At 44.3% G+C, this 16,728-nt stretch overlaps 1 protein-coding gene across 1 annotated transcript; it reads right to left on the bottom strand.

Moving 5' to 3' along the window:
* Positions 1 to 1,760: 1,760 nt before the first annotated feature.
* Positions 1,761 to 15,935, bottom strand: nampt1 (nicotinamide phosphoribosyltransferase 1). The gene is made up of 11 exons (XM_079183464.1): positions 15,795 to 15,935; positions 10,985 to 11,141; positions 9,668 to 9,771; positions 9,049 to 9,177; positions 6,707 to 6,865; positions 6,291 to 6,427; positions 3,707 to 3,932; positions 3,487 to 3,606; positions 3,253 to 3,393; positions 3,034 to 3,168; positions 1,761 to 2,936 (listed from the first exon to the last, which is right to left on the bottom strand). The coding sequence occupies exons 1-11, from the start codon at positions 15,846 to 15,848 to the stop codon at positions 2,823 to 2,825; spliced, it is 1,476 nt and encodes a 491-aa protein (XP_079039590.1). The 5' UTR covers positions 15,849 to 15,935; the 3' UTR covers positions 1,761 to 2,822.
* Between the last annotated feature and the right edge of the window lie 793 nt (positions 15,936 to 16,728).

Genomic DNA, 16,728 nt, shown 5'->3' with positions numbered 1-16,728 from the left:
CATCTTTAATCAATGTATTGTTGACAATATAGCAAGTTATGTTCGTTAAAATATCAGTTGTGTTGGGAGAGAATTTGGGACAACCAACATATACATACGCGTAAAACAACAACAGAAAACAAAGTATTCACAAACTGTTTTGCATCCATAACAAACAAGACATTCTCTCACACACACACACACACACACACACACACACACAAACAGAAGCTAAAAGCTTGACAGTCACACTGCCAGTTCAGTCAAGCAGGTTTGGATATTCTTCTATTTGTACAAAAAACAACAACGGTTGTTTCGACAAGTATAATAATATTATTATATGCTGTGGTCGTCTTCCTAACCTGCCGCTCTGCTTCCAGTCAAACTACTTCTTGTATGTACAAGTGAGAAGGCAGTATGGCCACATCGTTTGTCAATAAAGTTATTTACTGCAATGTTTTCTGGCATTTTTTTCCTCCTTTGTCATACAAAATAATATTTTTCTGAGGTAAGAACCGAGACGATATCAAAACAGTAAAATTAGACTTAGATGCACCCCATACTTGGAAATAAAAGAACTGTACTGTTGTGTAATAACTCCAGAATTTGATTACAAAGTATCTAACAAATGGAAAATAAAGAAATCAGTGCGACATTGTTTCAGCACACGACTAGCTGTGTTGTTTAGCCGCTCGGCTGTACTCGGGCTGGTTGGTCTGGGCCAGAGGAGAGAAACGAGGAGTCGGTGAGATCACAGGGGTTTCTTTCAAGGTCTCTCCTGAAACCACAGAGAGGACTAGCAGGGTCAGAGCCCACGAGGGGAAGCGAGACATAGCGAGACATAGTAGAGCTGACACTGCGTTAGCTGCCTCCGAGGTGAGAATATGTGAAGCCTTTTGAACGTGAAGCGGCTGAACGTCTGAAAGAGATAAACTAATACCTGGAGCTTTAAACCTCTTAGCAATACACTCTGCAGCTATGCTAGCAGCTCTGGGAGACTACACTTTGAGCTAAATGCTAACGTCTTACTTTAGCATGTTAGCATGCTAACATCTTACTTTAGCATGTTAGCATGCTAAAACTTTGCAAATTAAAACACGCAAACCGTTTTCTTTTTTTGTTAATTTTGCAGGTATTTAGTCATAAACCAGAAATTTAGTCACATTAGAATTTAGATAGGCGGGAAGGGACACTGCCCGTCCTAAAATATAAAGTCAAATATTTAGTTTTTCTGTGATGTCACCAGCTCCCAGCATCTCCTAAATCCCTCGTCCCTCAGCGAAGTGACTAAACACACCGTCACACAGGAGGGAAGATAATCAACTCCAAAAGGCTTTTTCAGCAACATCCCATTTCTACCTGGGCAATAAATCCAAACATCACTGGGCTTCTCCAAAAAAACAAAAACACAGCTGCTTAATACGAGCTAAGGCAGTGATACCAAGGGTACAGCGCTGTCACAAAGTTATTCCTGATCCCGAGTCTCACTTTTCTGCCTCTTTTACAAAACACACTCACTACTGTATCGCCACCTGTTTGTCACAACTCCGAGTCCTTTCAGAATAAAAGGCCGGCGAAAAAGAAAAGGAAGTGTTCTCTATTCCCCCTGTCAACGAGTAGATTTGCATAAAGGAATACTACACAATCCTTTAAAGGAAGAGAATGTCAGCACACACACACGCACGCACACACGCACGCACGCACGCACGCACAGGTCCAAGCACACATACAGCAGAACCAACATTTAACGTTTCAGGAGCCACATAATCTTTCATAAACACATAATTAGATCATCTTCATTCCAGTGAAAACAATGTCCGTGATGTATTTTCATTTTTTTTTTTTTTTTTTTACATAAAATCTTTGTCTTATCAGCAAAGACTGGTTTCCAGAGCATTCGCCATCGTGAAGACCCAATCGGAAACGTTTGTAACTTTGTAGTAACAAATGCTGGAACAATCATACATGAACAATCTGAAATTCAAAACAAACCTTAAAAATAAATCACTTTGAGGTTGGCTAAATCCACGTGAGCAGACTTTGCGGTGTGGTTGGACCTTCACGATGTGAATGCTCTGTGGCCAACATGACAGCAAGTAGATGATCATTAATATACCTTCAGTGATGCACCCAGATTATGGTATTTGGCGGAGTAACGGTACAAAATATTCAGTTACTCGCTAGATGTTTATAGTTTGGGCCCTGACCTCTGATTAAAAGCCGGAACATTGGGGGGGGAAATTATTTCTTTCATCCTCCATAATTACAGTCGTAGTATACCATCCTTCACATAAGAGACAAAGCTAAGTAGATTCAGAAATGTAGGTTTTTTTTTCTTATTTTTTTCAAACAGTTCTGTACACAATACAAGGGGGGCGCGGTCAGGGGCTCTCCGTCATCATCGCTCTCACCCTGACTCGCCGTGGGTTCACTCCGCATGGAATCAGCAGCCAATCGCGTTCTAACGTTACGATATGCCGGACCCTGTCAGTGCAACACACCAAACTTCTATTTGGGCCGGCGGCACATGGGAAGTGAACGCACGGTTCGTCTTCATATTCGCAACTTCCACCCCTCTACGTGTCTGTTGCTTACCGGGCCTTCCACCCCCCCCCCCACCCACTTTTTTGTAATTTGACGCTGAAGATTCATGGGTTTTAAGGGAGTCTCAGGTTTTTTTTTTTATAGGAACGTTTTGGGGGGAATCTCAAGCTTTGGAAGTGGGGATCTATTAGCAGTGCACACCGCCTCCATTTTCTGAGGTGGGCGCCAGAGGCCAAAAGGTGAAGGGTTGAAGGGAGTGGTTTTTTGGGGGGGGGGGGGGGGGTTTAGTAGTGCTGCGCTCAGTGCGGCACTACTTCAAGCTCGCTCTCTTTGACCTGAGCATTGTCTCTGACTTCGTCGAACGTGTACGTCTTCACGATCTTCCCGTTCCGAAAGACCGTGTGCAGCAGGTCCTGGAGGTGAATAGAGAAACGAGCGCGTCTTTAGACTGGAAAAAATATTTCTGTGCACCAAAGTGTCTGCGTGCTGCACTGTAGGCATTGAACTCACCGCGCCGTACTCCTCCAGGTCGCCCTTGCCCTCCTCCAGGGTGACAAAGTCACCGCTCGGCGTCCGGTGCAGAGACAGGCGGCCTTTCTTTGACCTCTTGTTGGGGTCGGCCACCGGGTCCTTGAACACATTCACCTTTTACAGACAAACAGAAAAAAAACCGGTTACAAAACGGACAACGAAAAACATAAAACTACGTTCTAACGCGTCTGTACTCACCCCCAGTCCGTTAGTGACCACATAGCTACATTTGAAGGAGCAGTTGAGCAGATCTCTGGTCAGTTTCTGCAGAAGAGCCCCTCCGGACCCGAAAGAAATGTTCTCAATGGACCACCTGTGCTGCTTCATGCCCTCCACTATCTGTGGAAACAGCACACGGGAGTAACGTTATGCATGAGACACGACCTAGTGTTGTCCTCGTACGTGGCATCAATACGTGGCAGGCGTCTCTACCTCCTGCAGTGTGTTGATATCGACCCCGTCTCCTTGTATGACTCTGATGTAAGGAGGCAGCACCTTGTAACCTTTCGAGTTCTCCACTGGAGGGAACTTCTTACCCAGGATCTCCAAAACCTGACAGAAATGAGAGAGGAAGGGTGGCACAGAGACGTTAGTGTCCCGATTCTAGTCCAAAAAAAAAAAAAAAAAGGCAAGCCGTCCAACACGAACGCACCTTCAGAACCGTGTCGAGCGGGTCCCCCGAGTCGGGTCGGACCACCAGCGGGGCGTCTGCACTGCGCGACACTATCAGCGCCCGCAGGTCCTCTCCCCAGATCTTCTCGCAGGCGTTGTAGATGTCGTAGCTGTCGCTGACGATGGATACGGGCACGTTGGGAAACTGCTTGATGATGTGCTCGAAGGCGTCCTTTTCATGGTCCTTCCCCCACGCTGTGATGGTACTGCAGAGAGAGCGGCAGACAACATCATTATTCTCCGCCTACAGTCACTTCTTCACAGGCTAATAGCACAGATCGTCCAGAAGAGGGCAGTGCACTCCAGGTTTTAGTCTCACATGAAACCAGACCGGGGCCAAATTGTATTTCCTTAAGTTAAAAACGGTCTGTTGAAGCTACCTTAGATACCAGAAGAAGTGTTCACACTGTGCATTTCTGCACATTTATTTTATGCATGTTTGCCAAATGTTGTGATAAATTGCTGGTGTTTCTTCTCTTACTTTTGAGGGTTTTATGGCATGTGAGACGACGACAGCTCTCAGCATCTACTGGAGTAAAAGTGTAGCCACACTCTCGATATTTCTCCTCTCTCTGCCGTGATGCGTGTCTCATTACTAGTCTTTGAAACTAGCATCTCTAACGTATTTGTAAAAGTATTGTATTTCTCTTCACAGGGTATTTTCTGTCTCATTGAGCGTTCAACAATTGTCCTGAAAGCGCTTTGGAGGAGACACACCTCTGCTCTAAAGCACCCGCCCGTACCTTTCCTTCAGCACCGCCACATCAAAGTGGAATTTCACTGCGACTCCACCCTCTGAGGTAGAAACCAAACCAACTTTCGGAAGGGGGGAAGGGGGGGGGCATTACATAATGGGTTACCATGGCAACTTCTGCCACCATCCCACAATGCACTGGCGCGAGGAAGAAGGGTGCGCCGGAGCGGCAGTAACTACCCTGGTGGCAAGGAAGAAGCGACCGAGTGCATGGGAGCGAAAGAGAGAAAGTGTGTGTGTGTGTGTGTGTGTGTGTGCAGGATAAATGGATCAGAGCCATAAAACAACAGAGACATGTGAGAGGCACCTCCAGCCAATCACAGCCCCCGCTAACGGGAAGCAAATTAACACCAAACGATGAGAACTTTTTGAATTTCAAATCAACAGCTTTCGGCAGATGAGCCGCTGCTATATGAAGGTTTTTCTAATTTGAAAATCTATTCGGCTCGTGGGTGAGAAGGTTTGCTCCCCCGACCCTGGCTCTCAGTCAAAATGTGGCCTCTCACCGGCGATGAACAGAGCCCGAGACCATAATATACCGATACCCGATACTTACGATACAATACCAGAATTCGATACAATACCACAAATACGATATGATACTGGTATATTTATCTACAATAGTAATAAATGAAACATCTGTATGGTTCCCTTTTTTACCAGCTTGTTCCTGCCCAGCTTTTTCAACACTTAACAAATGGCATTAATATTAGTACTAGCCTACAGCAAGATATTCATGAAAACTACCTGTTGTTCTTTGAACTCTTTGAACAGTTGGAAGTGTCTGTCTGAAAGGTGTTTTACCATGTTGCCTCTCTTGGTCTGTGTGGCTTCGAAACAAGTTTTGCAGACGGGTCTCTGCACGTGTTGTGAATTGTTTTGATTGCATAACATAATTCATATGGTTCATGTTGCTTGTGTAACACCGTTTATGTTGTTGAGCTGTAGACGTGAGAAGCTCAATTGACCTGATTTACTTTTATTGTGAATAGCATGAAACAGGAAGTTCTTTTACTTTGAAGAGCTAGGAAGTAGCATGATATGTGCTTACGATGAGAATGATAGTACGAAGAGATCCACGTGTCGAGTGAGAGAGCGCGTTCTGTTCACTTTAACAGTTTGTTATACGCGGTTCAAAAGTAAAGTGATTCCGTTCAAAACCAGACTTGGTCCTCATTAGAAGCTCCACTTCACAACAGTATGTCGGTGGGCTTTCCTTCACTGTCTGCAATGGAGCCAAAGTACTTCCAGATTTCACTTCTGTCATCTTTTTTTCCCCAACAAGCCGAGGACGGTCTGCAAAAGCTCCTGCACTTGATGCCATGTCTCCCCTGCGATCACTCGCTGTAAATGAGCGCTGCCTGTTGCGTGTGTGAGCGCTGGGCAGCCCCGCCCCCTTGCAGTCAATGCGTGCCGGCAGCATGACGTTTTTTAAACGTACGGGTACCGCGGTACCTTTTTAGTATCGATACACTGTGCAACATTAGTGCCTCCTGTGCCCCGGTGCGTTCTGGGAATATGCTGATCACTGGCATTGTTCACAGGGATTCAGCAAACCTTCCAGAAGGCTAAATGTCCGGCATAAAAACACTCTGGAGAACCTCGACCGTTCCTTAAAAAGGAGCGTTGAGCATGGCTTTGTTTCAGACCACAGGTTCAATGATTTAAGTGAGGGGTGAACCTGCCCTACATCACAGTGGAAGAGCCAGGGAACATCCCGTCTCTACGCAGGGACTAAGCTCCAATGAGCAACATGAAAATGGAGTGTGTGTGTGTGTGTGTGTGTGTGTGTGTGTGTGTGTGTGTCTACCTGTGCTCTGCAGCAGGCACTGAGAAGCCCGGCACGGGGTCCTTGGTGCCGTAGTACTTCTTAATGACTCCGATGCCGGCGACCGTGTCTGTGCCCTTGAAGTTGACCAGATGGGCGGAGGCCCCGATGCCCGCAGTCTGCAAAACAGGAGGGGGAGGAGGATGGCATTATGGGAAATAAAAGGCAAAGACGTCCCAATATACACAGTTTTTATTTGACACATTTTTTATGCCTGAAAGGGTTACATTTCTGACAAAACAGTCAGAGCTCATGGTCCACTTACTAGCTTTTTCCAGAGCTTTCATTCGTACCATACTGTGTGATATGGTTGAAAGGTCCGGGGAAAAAAAGCGAGTAAGTGACAAGTAAGTAACTTCCCCTCAGCACCATCTCCTGTCCTGGATGTATGAGTGTACCTCTTGTGAGGAGACGCCCCTGTAGCCGAAGTCATGCAGTTTATAAGAAAGTCCCTCCAAGTTCCCAGAGGTCTCCAAGAGGTACTTGGCGATGATCTTCTTCTGCTCCCTGGAGTTGGTCGCCACAGTGATGGGGTACCAGATCTGAACTAGAATGGTCTGATGGGAGGAGAGAAAGAGGCATTTGAAGTCCAGGGCGTCACAACATTTCTGCTCGGGGGGCTGCTCGTTCACACAAGACAAGCTCCGAGGAGAATACATTCCTCGATGCTTTAATGTCAACTACGGACCAGAGACACACATCTCAATGTCAAAACAAGCAGCTTATCTGTACTCTCCACCACCTGGGAAACCTCATGAATACACACTTTCTACCACCAGAAGTGTACAATGCGTGCATGCATGCGTGTGTGTGTGCAAGTATGCATTCCACTCTGGTCTCAACATATTTTATACTTTCTTTTTCTTCTCCTGTTTTTCAATTTTTTATTTGAACAGAACTTGAATTCTTTATGTTTCTTGCAAAAATAAGTAACTTAAATGTAAATATGAATGCCATTTTTTAGCTGCTTTATCCATCCATCCATCCATCCATCCATCCATCCATCCATCCATCCATCCATCCATCCATCCATCCATCCATCCATCCATCCATCCATCCATCCATCCATCCATCCATCCATCCATCCATCCATCCATCCATCCATCCATCCATCCATCCATCCATCCATCCATCCATACATACATACATCCATCCATACATACATACATCCATACATACATACATACATACATACATATAAATAATCAGTGTAGATTACATGTTAAAAAACATTTACAAAGAGCCGGCTGTGCACAGCTCTGCACACTTCCAGCTCTGACTCCTCACTTGACTTCGTTAATACGATGCATGCAGCGTTTGTTTTCACCCTACAGCCCCGACCAATCACATGCAACCTCAGACGAATCATCATCTAAACCATAATATGGACTCATGTGACACACAGACACAGAAACGGTTGTGTGCCCTATACAATTATTTGCTCTAGTTCATAGTGAAAACAAAATGATCATGAAACTATAACACATTTAACTGTGTTTTGTGTGAAATGAATTACTCTTATAACGAAGATGATTGCAACATTTCCATAAAATCATCGTGTGTCTCTAAAAGGTAAAACGGGGCAGCAGTACGGTAAATACTACACTCAGGAGGAATGTGCACACACGTGCGCGCACACACACACACAACTTCTCGGTCAATGTCCCAGAACAAAATGGAGGGAGATAAAGAAGGAAAGAAGGGGGGTGTGGCTTATCCAAATTTATCAGGACAGTGTGTGTGAGTGTTCATAAGTGTGTTGAGACTGTGCTCCTGGCTGTGGGTGACCTATGTCCAAGCACTGCTCGCTTTCATTGCTGTATCTGTCACTATAGTTGAGGGGAAAGCGTATGAATTTATAGATCCAAATCGAGTCAACATTCAGGAAGCACTGGACTTGGAAAAACCTGCTGAGATAATGAAACAAAAGCTTTTCTTTTTGCATCAATGGATCAAAACAAACACAGCTGGTTGTTTTATGTTTTATGCGGCACGACTCCGTGGTGGCAGAGGTGAAGAAGAGTCGGAGAGAGCAGAGAGAGAGAGAGACTGTAGACATCGCTCATGCTAAATGAATTTAGTTCTGCCGAGTCATTGAGGACAGTCTGTTCATGCGGCATTAAATGCAGGAGATCGTCCTCGTCCCGGGGAGGACTCGCACGGCACATTAGCTCAGTGTAATAAACGCAGCACTGAGGAGACCACCTGCCTCAAACCACAAAAATATATATATTTGTGCGTTTTAAACATGATTAAAGGAATAGTTTGTCTTTCAGGAAATATGCTTCTATACCAAACAAGGGTTTCTCTAGTACCTGATTCTCTCTTCTTCTCAGCCAACTTGTATGAATGACTCTTTTTTTATTTTCAGTCACAGCACATCTGTGAGCAGTGATTAAGCAATAAGCCATGACAGGGAGGTAATTCTGTGAGATTTAAAAGGAGAGATAAGAGGCGTAGTGAGGAGTGCCGCCAAGCTAAATAGTTAATGGCTTTTATAAAACCGTTAACTCTCCATTGTAAAAAGAAAAAGGCATAAATGTCGCGAGTATATTTTGTAATCAATAATCAAATAAAGCTAACCCATTCAATCTCAGAATTAGCTTTCATTGCTAAACGAGCAGCACATTAAAATCTAAAGCGCTAGACGAGGGCGTACGGGGGGACTTTGAAGCAGCCGAGGACGTGATTCGCTCACCCTTTAGTCCCCGGTGTGGGGCCAGCTAACAAACAAACGTACCTCCACCCAGTTGGTGAGCCAGTAGCACTCCGGGTCCGTGCTCTCCACCGTGAACAGGACATTGCCTCGGGGAATGACGCTGCCCTCTGGCACCGCCTTGATTTCAATAGGCAGGTGTCCATTGTATTTCTGCAAACACACAAACATCCCACTCAGAGAATACACAAGCAGAATTCCTGCATTTTCAGAACTGGTCTGAGGTCAATAAGTGTTGCCTTTCACAAGACGTCGAGAGCTCATTCAGCAATGTGGACGGAGATGGCACAGCTAAAAAACGATTAGCAATAAGAGTTTATTATTTTAACTTGAGGAAATACTTTGGCAGTGGAGAGCGCTGTGCTCTCTCCAAGGTGCTGAAACAGCACCTCTGAATAACACAACTATTGTATGCACATCTTCTGTGATTCATTTGTAGTTGCTGAAACTGAATTTTACGAGTTAAGCTGCTAAGCTTGCTCTGTTTGCTCTGTTGGACTATTTGTATTTATTGCATCACCTGAGCACGGCTCTCTTAGCATGTTCTGGCACATGTGAGTAATATGTACACCTGTCTTCCTCCCACCAGCTTTTTCCTCAATAAACCCATTCTAGAAAAAAAGAAAAGTGTTTTCCAAAATACCTCCAAAATGTAAGTCCACCCCTTCTCGTTGAAGACGTCATCCTGGAAGTGTTCTCTGTATACCTCCTTGGCCTCCTGGATCTTCTCCGGGGTCACTACCTTTCCTAAAGAGGAGGAAGGGACCCAAAATGTAAGCGTTGATTGTTTTTAAACTTCAGTTCTTCGCATTATTTAAAACAAACAAGATATACGGTGTTAATCTGTGAGCTTTAAAGCTGCTGGTAGGCGGATTCTGTTACCAGGCTAGCTGTTCCCCCCCCGTTTTCAGTCTTTGTGCTAAGCTAAGCTAACATGCCGCTGGCTCCACCTTCAGATTTTGCCATACTGTTATGAGAGTGATATACATTTTCCAAAACACAAAACTATTCCTTTGACTTCTTGGTATGGAATACCCTCCATGTAGGGAGAACGAATGACAGAGCGTGACTCTTCCTTTGCTGCACCTCTCCCTCGACGAAAGTACAGTCGGAGGGATTAGAGTTCACTCCCTGACCCGGTGTGGAAGACTCATGACGCACACTTTATGGTTTGATGAGCCGGAGGACCGCGGATGCGTCTCTAATAGTCGGGCTAATAATTGAGCGCTGACGGACGCTCTGCGCGGACAGCTGGTCTTTCTCCCTCATACGGTGAAAGAGCAGCTGTGCTTTTGTCTTCTCTCTCTCTCTCTCTCTCTTTTCTCCCCCCCCGCACCTCTGCTCCCGCACCATGAAATCCTCTTAAGAGACAGGAGGGAGATGCTTTCTCTCTCTCCCTCCCTCTCTCATGGCCCTCAGGATCACAAACTTAAACATTCACCTTTTACAAACTTGAGTTAATTAAAGCATAGAAGTTGAATGCATTATACTTTGCCTCATTTCAGTCTTTTCTCCTTCTTAACCTGCTGGCTTTTGTGTTATTCTCGGCACAGTCTAATCAATGTGAAGCACATTGAAACTGTCTGTTTTGTTTTTTGAAGTGCGTTTAAGGACCGTTAAAAAAAAAGCACCTGCCCTGAATCTTGAGCCAGCTCCAGGCATGCACTTCTGCAGCTGACCCTGAAACTGCGCTGTCCTTGTCAGGGGGGAGGTAGATAAAAAAGACAAAAATGCTCCAACGGGGACCCACAATGCATCACAAAAAGCTTTTGGTATGCGCCCTGATTGCAAGCTGTACTGGGCAGCTCCCACAGAAAGTTGGTGAAAGCATTGTGTGCAGAGTGGACTTGGTTATGTTCCCCTTATCTAATCAGCTGACTGGAAACACATTTACATCAACACAAACAGGGAGAATTGGTGACAGCGTTGGAGGCTTCATAGGACACAAACCAGGACCCACCTTTGAGGTATTTGTTGAGGATGTACTGGAGGCCGTAGAAGACGGTCTTGTCATATTTGACTTTTCTGCTTTTGCTGGGCTCGGTCCTCTTCTCGCGGCACTCGAAGTAGGAGTACACTTTACTCGTGTTGGGGGGGTACTGTTTGTAATGCGTCACCTGCAGGGAACATGAGACACAATGAGACACGATATACAAGCACGGACAATTTTAAATAGAGCTTTTCTGCCCTGAAACCAAAAAAAACAAACCGTCGTAAATGAGCAAATGTTTGCGCTTAGCTTACAGAACTATCCTTTACTTAGGAGGTAAGAAAAGAAATGAGCTCTCTGCTAACTATTAGTCTCATTCATACACTGTAACCGTGACCCTTTCCCCACACACACACACACATATATATGCACGTGGGCAAGATTAAGTTACTGGACTAATATGTAGGTTTGAGTCGGGTCTTGTGACATCTTGGCGTTGCGAAACAGTAGTTTGGAAGTTTCACAATGTATAGTGTAAAAATACTGGACAGACCCGCCCTTCAGATGAAACTGACGAAAGCTTTTATGTAAACACTGAAAACACCTTTTAACGTCGCATGGTCTTGTTTCACAATCGCTACATAAAAGGTGGATTAAACAAGTCCGATCACGCGCAGCTTTTTTTTGGGACGCAAATGCAACAAAACCATATGCCGAAGCAAATCAAATTTGAATTCAGAAGCTCACTGCCAACAGACATGGTCCCGGGAGCTATTCGGGGTCACAACTCAAAGATTACGGAGCGCTGCCAATGTGCTGATTATCTGAGATTAGAGCAAACATTCCAGTTCAACAAAAGACCCATCAATCAATCTATTGTGTTGGACCAAATAATACAGTGCTAAGATGTCACAGCCGGGGCGAGAGCTTTCCCCCACACATGCACGCTCTCCATTATTCTGTATGTATTCAGAAAACGAGAGCTTCCCTGTGATCTTCTTATCCACTAAACGGATTGATCCCTTAAACATCTGACATTTAAAATCAAATGCATGTAATCAAGTAGTGCGTGAGACGTGTCCAGGCATGTTTCTCTCTCTCACACACGCACACACACACACAAAGAATAAACTGTTTCAGAGGAACTACGCAAGTGTCAGCTGGCGCCATCCGGCCATCAGTTAAATCTAAAAATGAGGGATTTCCACAGAGCACACTGGGGCAACTTCCACAGATAAAGTTAAAAGTCGACAAGATGATGGTAACAACTACAGCTCACAGCTCATTTTTGTAATCCGATATTTGCTTTCAGGTTGATCTGCTTTCAATATCCGGACGAAATGTAGATTAATGGCAATTACAACCACAGGGGTTCAATCTCGCTGTTTAATAAGCTGCACTCGCTGAATATCAATGGCGAAACACTGCAGGTCTACCAGTTGCCTTCAGGGGACACTATTGTAAGAGGAAAGAGAAGGTCATCGTGGGCCTTGTCCTTCTTTTGAACACAACCTTGGGGGGGAAACACTTTCTCACTGTTGTAAATACATAAAAGTTTATGTTGGAGCCACAGATATAAGCCTGTGAAAATGGTCTAGAAGAACAGGCATTATACAAAGAGACTGCTCGCCGTTCGAGAGGAGAAGACATAAATGTCAGTGACCTACTCAGTTTCTTTGACCCCGGTCTCTGTCCTTTCCTCTGGGCCTTTGAGGACTCAAAATAGAGTCAAGACACACAACATGACACTGGGCCTGGCCACGAGTATGGACAACATTCATTGGATCGCATGCCAATGTATACACACAAACAACAAATGTAACAGTGTAGTTTGCAAGGCGCAGACACTAGCCAGGTCTCTGTGTGTATTAACTAACGCAGTTATTCACTTATTATCTGATATAGTAGTATAAAGATGAGTGATAAAATGGAAACCTTCAGATTACAACTCAGACTATAGTAGCCTCTGTGATTTGTGAGTTTTGATTGAAGGAGATCTGGCTTATTTCTATGTGCCAGCCATTGAAGCTGCACAAATAGATATGAATATTATCATCAATGGGTAAAATAACTACATGCATTCTGAAAAGGAGTTGTTTGGTGATAAACCCGCTGAGGTTTATCACCAAAACTCTGCAGTTCCCTTCGGCCCCTTTAAGCTTTTACGACCCTCGCCTTTGCCGTTTTGGTCATTTCCAGAGAAAGATGCTCGGAATGACTTTAAATTAGAAACACCTAAAGCTGCAATGAGAAGAACATTTTCAGGCATTTTATGGACAAAACGATTAATCGAGAAAAAATGAAATGAAAATCACTGTTAGATGACTCTGTCTGAACTTTATGGTGGTGAGGTAATTAAGAATGCAACATCACCCAAATTACTAAATTATACTGACTGAAATATAGACACACACAGCATACAACAGTATAGAAAGTCCAGGTGGAGTCAGTCATCTTCTGGCGCACAATTGTTATTTTAAAACATGCTAATTATTTCCCTGTGGCCCTCGTAGGATTCACTGATGTGTCTTGAACATGAGAAGAGAAAGAAATCCTGATCTGACCACCAGAGGGGATTTCTCTCAGGTGCATCTGAAGCAGTAGCAGCTGTTAGTGCGGAATAAGACCTAATGGGACCGCCCCATTACCTAAATGTCACAGCTTTAACCCTCACTGTAGCCATCATGCTCTGTGAAAATGTGTCCTCCACCCCCCTACCTACTTACTCACTGTAATTCTCTCGGGACTTAAGAGTCATAAAAACCGCCATGTTACATAAATGTGGTCGCATGCAAAAAACAACAATGATACGCTGCACTGTGCACCTCCTCTCCCCCTGAGGCGCGGTCGAATCTTTACATCAACCATAAACTTGTGTATCCAGACAATAGGCCAGCTTGGCTTTTGAGGGCTGAACCAAAGGGCATTCAGGTGCAACTAGTTTTCACATGCTGTGGACAAAGTGTGTGTGCGCCTCTGGTTGTTGACTGACCTTCCTCTCGCTCTCTCTAAAAGCAGTATTGCACAGACAACATACTTTAATTAAGGCACACCCAAACGCGTGGTTAACTACAGGTGAATTTAGCACACTATGGAGGACTCCTGTCCTCAGACAGCTGGCCCTAAACGACACACATACCTGGTATCTACTGGGAGCAAATGCAGTCTGCTACCGTTACCGCTCATGCAAGAGCACTTTGGGGGGAAGCGTGTTTCCTGAAGCGCTATGAAAAGCCATTGAGGGGTAAAGAAAAGCGATGCTAGACCCTCCCAATTTCTATGAGGGGAAAAAATAATAGATGTTTGAATAAATCATTGTTCCTTTAATTGCTTTTGGTAGGAAGATTGTGACTGTGACACCTCCAGAAGGAGTTAACGGGTAAAGTCTCTTTTCCTAAGCAACTTCTCAAGACTAATCAGCAACCTTGACATTCTTTATCGGAAAAACCATGAAAATGAAACCAAGACGGGACATTTCCAAGAAATACAAACCGACAGTGTAAGTACATTTCCTGGAATTGGAGTCCAGGGTACACAAATATGTATTACCATTCTAATCGCAACGCTACTCACCTACAATAAAGAGTTTCCTTTATGAATCTAAGAGCTTGTAAAAAATTGTTAGACGATATCTTAATAATTGTGTAAGGAGATCTTAGGGGAAAGCAATAGCTCCATTATATGATGAAGCACCTGTTTTAAATGATAAGTCTGGTTTCGACCAAAACCTCAGACACTCTCAGAGCCTGGAGAAGCAAAAATAGTTAATTAACATACACTTGTTCATCACTCTGTTAGAGAGAGATATTATAGAAAGGACACATCTTTCAACGAAGTACATTTGCATGCATTTAGTTACATCAGACTATATTCAAAAGTGAATTCTTCATTCATGCAGTTGTTATGTGATCTCATTTTGGACCTTTCAGTTTTTAATGTGTTTTTGTCGCTTGTATTTTGTCCTTCAAACTCAACCTCTGCCGGTTGTCCCTTCCTTCTCTTTCGTTTCTGCCCCTTCTGTCCCATCAACACCGTCGCCGATTACTGTCGCGTGACTGCTGTACATGGCAACAGTCTCGCGCCCCCACCACCATGCTACGTGCGATGGTACATGTCTGCAAGTGCGTGTGTTGCCCGGCTTTCATTGTTAGTTGGCAGTAGGACTTATTGTACTTCAACGTTACCCACTGTTATATTCGCCATTAATGCTTTACAAGGCCTACAGTCGTCTGTTAAAATATCGTTTGAGTCCAATACTTTACACTCATTTCGCATGAGTCACACAAGTATAACCTTAAGTTACGTGAACACGGACTACTTGACTTTCGGTTTTGATTTCCTGGAAGTGAGGCATTACCACTTTTTGCGGCTAACCACATGCCCGGCTAATATTTCGCCCGGCTGGGGTCTTGAATGATACTTTATCCGTGTGCAGTTCACTGGGCTATCACCCAGCACTTGCTAGCCAGTCGCTAATATTAGCTCTTTTTTACATCAATCCCTTTGCGCTCCCGGTGAGTTTAGCAAGCTAGCTAATACAGCTAGCTTGACACCGCTATGAGTAGCACAGCCGTCGGCGAAGTGTCCTCGCTTTAACCAAATATACTTATTTTAGATATTAGCTAACGTTAGCTCAAAGGGAGATGCCAGCTTTTTGAATTTGGTACCCGAACTCTCCTCCTTTTCCTCCTGCCCATTCGGCCTGCTGTGATCCGACGGAGACCCGGCCACAGAGAGAGGTTTGATGGCCTTGGGACCGTTGATGAAACCACCTTGACTTGATACATTTTCATCCATCAGCCGCTCCTCTCCCCGGCCTCCCTCCGTCTGCCAACATTACCTTGTATGAATCGGTCGCTAGCAATATGCTGAAGTCGGTGTCTCTGTGCTCCATCTTTTCCCTCCTCGGTTGTGAGTCAGTCGCAGCTGTCAGTGTGTTGCGTGCGGTGCTGCTGGGGACTCCTCCAGCCTGCTAGTGTAGCTGTGTGTTGGGGGGAAGCAGGAGAAAGGGAAGGACGAGCTGAGGAAAGCGGGCGGGGGAAAGGGCGGGCGGACTGTGTCGTCACAAAAAAGTCCGGCATCACTCGGCTGTATTCGGTTATACTCGGGCCACCCCAGTTCAACCAAAGACTGTCAATACTTAAGATGATCACTCACCCATGAAAGCGAGACACCAAAGTGTAAATAAGATTTTTTTTTCTTATCATCCCATCATAAAGAAACTTTACACTACACAATAAACTTCAATATATGACTATGTGCTGCTAATGCCATCTGTTCAATGCATGAATTCGTATTTTCATCCACAAAGGGTATACATTTTGGAATTTTCTTTATTCTCAAGCAACACAACATTTAGGAGACTGTATATTAGAAGAAAACATGACAGCTATGTACTTACTGGAAATAATGCACCAGCTGTGAGTATTTTAGGGGATTATTCATATTATTCTATGTAAATGTAACTAACGCAATAATATAATATTATTATTTAAAAATGTAATAGTGACAAGTACAACATATACAATTGCAACCGTTCCAAAATAAATGAATTTTGAAACTTTGATTGAGAATTGATTGTGTGCCACCAGATGGGATTGTGTGTGGAAACTGAAGAACATAAAATCAGCTTAGTAGCTAATAAAAGAAGTAAACGCCTTTTGCTATGGCACCTTTGGATATGAATGACTTCTCCCAGAAACAGATTTAAAAACATGATCAGTTTGTTTAGAGCACGGTGAGAATTGGAGCTCCGTGCTTCAGAAGTGATGCAC

The sequence above is a fragment of the Pholis gunnellus genome (assembly GCF_910591455.1).
Source record: "Pholis gunnellus genome assembly, chromosome: 22".
In the NCBI taxonomy this organism is placed as follows: Eukaryota; Metazoa; Chordata; class Actinopteri; order Perciformes; family Pholidae; genus Pholis; species Pholis gunnellus.
This window is presented reverse-complemented; position numbering and strand designations above follow the sequence as displayed.

What these genes read in the sequence shown, in the direction of transcription:
- nampt1 (XM_079183464.1), bottom strand. Translation starts at nt 15,848, where the DNA reads ATGGAGCACAGAGACACCGACTTCAGCATATTGCTAGCGACCGATTCA. An exon ending in CCTCAACAAATACCTCAAAG is followed by an intron (nt 9,772 to 10,984) that starts GTGGGTCCTGGT and finishes CCTCCTCTTTAG; the next exon opens with GAAAGGTAGTGACCCCGGAG. An exon ending in GGCTCACCAACTGGGTGGAG is followed by an intron (nt 6,866 to 9,048) that starts GTACGTTTGTTT and finishes TCCTCCCATCAG; the next exon opens with ACCATTCTAGTTCAGATCTG.